This window comes from Mus caroli, chromosome 1, assembly GCF_900094665.2.
Source record: "Mus caroli chromosome 1, CAROLI_EIJ_v1.1, whole genome shotgun sequence".
NCBI lineage: Eukaryota > Metazoa > Chordata > Mammalia > Rodentia > Muridae > Mus > Mus caroli.
Window position 1 is genome coordinate 182,386,532 of NC_034570.1, and position 5,192 is coordinate 182,391,723.

Sequence of the window (5,192 nt, forward strand, 5' to 3'; positions counted from 1 at the left end):
CACCAGAAGTCTTAAGATCCTGTGGCAGGTGTTGTGGGTAGCTGGCAAGTGTCAGCCGACCCTGCGCCCTAGCTACCCCGGCGCTTTTCTGACCGGAGAGGCTTGTGGCCCTACTCAGGCCGGATTTCTGCCTCCCCAACCAAAGCAGTCTCAGGTCCCGCGTGATTGGACTGGAGCAGAAGCTGGAATTAGAGTTACAGATGGTTGTGTGCTACCAGTGGGGGACTGGGAATCAAACCCAGGACCTCTGCAAGAGCAGCAAGTGTCCTAAACCACTGAGCCACTGCATTAGCCTCACAAAGCTGATTTTCAAAATCATAACCATTTTATAAGCACTGTCAATATTTTGGTCTATTAACTTCTGTTTAATTTGTTTAACTTCATAGCTATGTGAAATTAGTGGGTTCCATAATACAATTCTGGTAAAACTTACCAGTAAACTGGGTAACAAACTCCTGTCTAGAATCTCAGGAATGCATTAGGTCATATTTCCATGACTATAAAACAAGTGATAGATTCAGTTTTAAAAGATTAAACTCAATGGGAGAGAACTGATCAAGTAAAGCTCGCTTTTCTCACTTGCTATTTGTCTTTCCAGTGGCTTCATCCACAGAAGTAAGAACTTGGTAAATGTGGTGGATAATTTTGGTTGTCACCCTTGAGAAGATTCATCAGATCCCATGAGCATGTCTGTAGAACATCTTCTGATTGCTGATTGCTATAGGTAGGGGTGCTTAGCCTACTATGGGCAGTACCATCCCTTGACAGATTAGCCTGGGCTATATAAGAAATGACCAAGCCAGTAAGATGTGTTCCTCTGTGCTCTCTGCTTCAGTTCCTGCCTCCAGGTTCCTGCTTCACTTCCTTTGATGGTGGAACTGCAAACTTAAAAAAATCCTTTCCTTTGCTTTTGGATGGCGTTTTATCACAGCAGCATAAAGCAAACTAGGACAACGTATATCTATCGCTCCTGATATAAACAGATCTGAGTCATTATTCACGTGGGATTGGGTGGACACACACATAGTGTTAGCAATGTTTTCCTGGCAAGTAACTCAACCGCCATCATTCTCTACGGTTTTCTGTTTGCATCCTTCCATAACAGTTTATCTGTTTAGACAAAGCTAAGATCAAAAAGGCACCGGCTTACCTGATTAAGAAATTGTGTAGTCCAACATCAAAATACCTGTTTAAAAGAGACAAGACAAGCCTATGAATAAAACAGTTGCAGCAATGGTGAACTTCATAATTTACATTACAAGCACTTTAAACACTCAGCTACCCCTGTGGAATTGAGGTGTAGCCCTGAGGCAGCAGCCGCAGTAGCAGTAGAGGCTTGGGCCATACCTCCAACATCCTATTCAGAAGTTCTGGGAACCAATCCCAGAAAGTTTTCTTAGGTCAAGTGGTTTTAATGCAAAATCAGTCTCTGGGCACACAGGTGCCTGCAAACCTAAGCATTTCTAGAGATAAATAAAGGCCATGTGGTGAGTGACCCTTGATAACAGTTGCCCCCAGTGTTTATCTATCCAAACCAAATGAAATTTGTTTGAAAGCCCAGAGCTACACAATGAAGAGAGGAAGGGTGAGTTAGCTGTCTTCTGAGCCCCGCCCTGTTGTGGTTCCTGCCAGTTTCCACCTGGAAGCACCCTGTCTTCCACAATTTGTCTGCTCTGAGCAGATACTGAGAAGGGTCCCTCCCCCTGCTACAGCCTCACACAAGTCCCCTCTGTAAGCTCTGGACAAAGCCTTTCCCATACCACTAGGCAGCTGAGTCCATATGAACTTTGCTGACTCAGTTTTTTTTTTTAATTGTCAGGCTTCTGGACTCTGAGACACTGGATTAGCTAATGCCTTGTCCTTCAGTCAGTCTGCTGTGAAGATACTGGAATGTCTGTGCTGTCCAAGGTGGCCCTATAGGATGTCTGATGCCTCCCGGAGCATGTATAGACAGCATCTCTTGAGCCTCCTAAATGTTCTACAACCTAAAGATTCTACAACCCTCCAAACAGCGCCGCCATCTGGCAATTGATCGCCTCTTCAAACTTGGGAGCTTTTCACTCTTAAACCACAACAGCTCCACTGTGCTGAGACAGGCACGGTTTATAGCTAAAGGAACTAGAGTTCAGAGAGGCTAAGTGATCTACACTGAGCCATGGCCAGGAGGAACCACAGCTGGGCGGCAGACGGAGCCTGAACACAAGATCTTCAAGCTCTTACCAAGCAGGCCCCTGAAGATACCAGCTCTCGATGGCTGCTTTTTAATGTTAACAAGTTAAAATATGTTTATAAAATAGACCACCCTCCCTCATTTCCACCTGACCCTGACTTCCACCTCTCCCAACACAGCTGTCCTGCTCTAGACTGCCTTAGTTTCTCTGAGCACATGTCCCACAGGTGCCCCAGGCATCCCCAAAGGCACAGATACTGCTTCCCATTGTTACTAACAGGAAAGGGCTGATCATTTCATAAACCAGTCCCTCCCAAGCTCCACCTGACTTTGGCTTCTCTCAACACAGCTGCCCTGCTCCAGGCATCCTTGGTTCCTCTAAGCACACACACTCTGCAGGTGCCAGCAGACCCTGGGGACCTGCATCTGGCAGGGTCTGGAAAGCCAGGTAACCTGCTGGGATGCAGCTCCCAGGGTGAGGATGGAAAGACCTTATTCATAGGGTAGTGAGAGGAATTAAGTAATAGAATAGAGATCTGTGGCTTATCACTGCCCCTGGTGCACACAAGTCCTCAGTTTTCACGGCTCCATTCCCAGAGAACTCAGTAGGAGAAGCATGCTCTACACAAAGGCCTAAGGCACCTCACAATGCAGCTCAGAAAGAGGGCATACTGACTCCAGGGCACAAGCTGGGCAGCAGGCAAGCTGCTGGGGACGGGCTGGGGCAGCAGCAGTGCCTGAACAAGCAATGGAAAGCTCGGCAGTGAACAAGAGAAGGACAGGAACACAGAGAATACCTGCCCTGACCAGTTCTGGTGGGCCACTCACACAACCTCACACACTGCCTCATTCTACTGAGGTGTCTCTCCGTGTTGATATTTATTGGATCAATCAACACTGGATTCATGCCTTCTATGTGCCGTGCACTGTGGCACAACAAGGTTCCCAACTTTCATATTCTGGCTGTAGGAGGTAAATAATTAAGTGTGTCAGTAAAAATCTACTGAGGACAAAATACAAACAAGGCATTCACATAGTGTGTCCCTACAGCTGTGGCCTTTCTGTGGAGGGAACGGTTTTCTACCTGGTCAGAAAGGGACAGACATGCAGGGATCCAAAGGGGAAAGTTCCAGTTAGGAGTGTCTCCAAGGAGACACTGGGGTGGTCAGCATGGCTGGAGCTTGGTGGTGAGGGAAAATAGGACACAGAGAGGTTCAAGAGAGGAGTGGGCACCAGATCTTAAGGGACCAGGGGTACCAGCGAGCTTGGGTTTTAGCTGAACACCAATGAGAAGCAGTAGAGGGCTTTCAAGAACATGTATTTCATGCTCTGGGAAGATGAGAGAGTGGTATGCTTCAATACATCAATTAAAGAGACCACGTTGGTTATCAGGGAAAGATTGGGTGGATGATGAGAGGAATCAAAGCATCTTTTCAGCACATTCTAAACATTTTAGATTTTGGAACACTTAAGAGTTTTTACACTCAATTCCATTAATGGATTGAGGGATACTCAATCAGCAAAACCTATTCAACTATTCTAAAATTCCTCCTCTCCTCCAAAACACCTCAAATCTTTTTAAAATTTTTGTGTCTGTGTGTGTCTGTGTGTGTCTGTCTGTGTCTGTCTGTGTCTGTCTGTGTCTGTGTGTCTGTGTGTGTCTGTCTGTGTGTGTCTGTGTGTGTGTCTGTCTATGTGTGTCTGTGTGTGTGTCTGTGTGTATGTGTCTGTCTACTGCTTGTGGACGTTGTACATCGTGGTGCGCACTAGGCTCCGCACCACGATGTACAACGTCCACAAGCAGTGTCTGTGTGTGTGTCTGTCTATGTGTGTCTGTGTGTGTGTCTGTGTGTATGTGTCTGTCTATGTGTGTCTGTCTGTGTCTGTCTGTGTGTGTCTGTGTGTGTCTGTGTGTGTCTCTGTGTGTGCGTCTGTGTGTGTGTGTCTGTGTGTGTCTGTCTGTGTGTGTCTGTCTTGTGTCTGTCTGTGTGTCTGTCTTGTGTCTGTCTGTCTGTGTGTCTGTCTGTGTGTCTCTGTGTGTGCGTGTGTGTGTGTCTGTGTGTGTCTGTCTGTGTGTCTGTCTGTGTGTCTGTCTGTCTGTCTGTGTGTCTGTCTGTGTGTCTGTGTGTCTGTCTGTCTGTGGGTCTGTGGGTCTGTGGGTCTGTGGGTCTGTCTCTGTGTGTCTGTGGGTCTGTGTGTCTGTGTCTGTGGGTCTGTCTCTGTGTCTGTCTGTCTCTGTGTGTCTCTGTCTCTGCCTCTGTCTGTCTGCATCTGTGTGTCTGCGTCTGTGTGTCTGCGTCTGTCTGTCTCTGTGTGTCTGTCTGCCCGTGTCTGTCTGCCCGTGTCTGTCTGCCCGTGTCTGTCTGCCCGTGTCTGTCTGCCCGTGTCTGTCTGCCCGTGTCTCTGCCTGTGTCTGTCTGCCTCTGTGTCTGTCTGCCTCTGTGTCTGTCTGCCTCTGTGTCTGTCTGCCTCTGTGTCTGTCTGCCTATGTGTCTGTCTGCCTCTGTGTCTGTCTGCCTCCGTGTCTGTCTCTCTGTCTCTGTCTCTGTCTGCCTTTGTCTCTCTGTCTGTCTGTCTAGGCCTCTTCCTTTGCCTGTCTGTCTCTGTCTCTCTGTCTCTCAATCTGTCTGTCTGCCTGCCTGTCTGCTTCTGTCTCTCAATCTCTCTGCCTCTCAATCTCTCTGCCTCTCAATCTCTCTGCCTCTCAATCTCTCTGCCTCTCAATCTCTCTGCCTCATCTCTGTTTCTCTGCCTCATCTCTGTCTCATCTCTCTGCCTCATCTCTGTCTCTCTGCCTCTGCCTACCTCTGTCTGTCTCTCTGCCTGCCTCTGTTTGCCTCTGTCTACCTGTGTCTCTGGCTATCTCTCTAACTGCTCTGTTTCTCTGTCTCTGTCTCTGTCTCTGCCTGCCTGTCTCTGTCTATCTCTCTGTCTCTCTTCCTGTCTGTCTCTCTTCCTGTCTGTCTCTCTTCCTGTCTGTCTCTCTTCCTGTCTGTCTCTCTTCCTGTCTGTCTCTCTTCCT

General features: G+C 47.9%; 1 protein-coding gene across 1 annotated transcript in view; it reads right to left on the bottom strand.

Moving 5' to 3' along the window:
- Window positions 1–5,192, bottom strand: part of Hhat (hedgehog acyltransferase) — a 241,969-nt gene that overhangs the window by 131,442 nt on the left and 105,335 nt on the right. Inside the window, exon 9 of the mRNA XM_021171103.2 lies at window positions 1,151–1,186. Within this exon, the coding sequence (XP_021026762.1) occupies window positions 1,151–1,186 (36 nt within the window). The remainder of the gene's footprint in view (window positions 1–1,150; window positions 1,187–5,192) is intronic.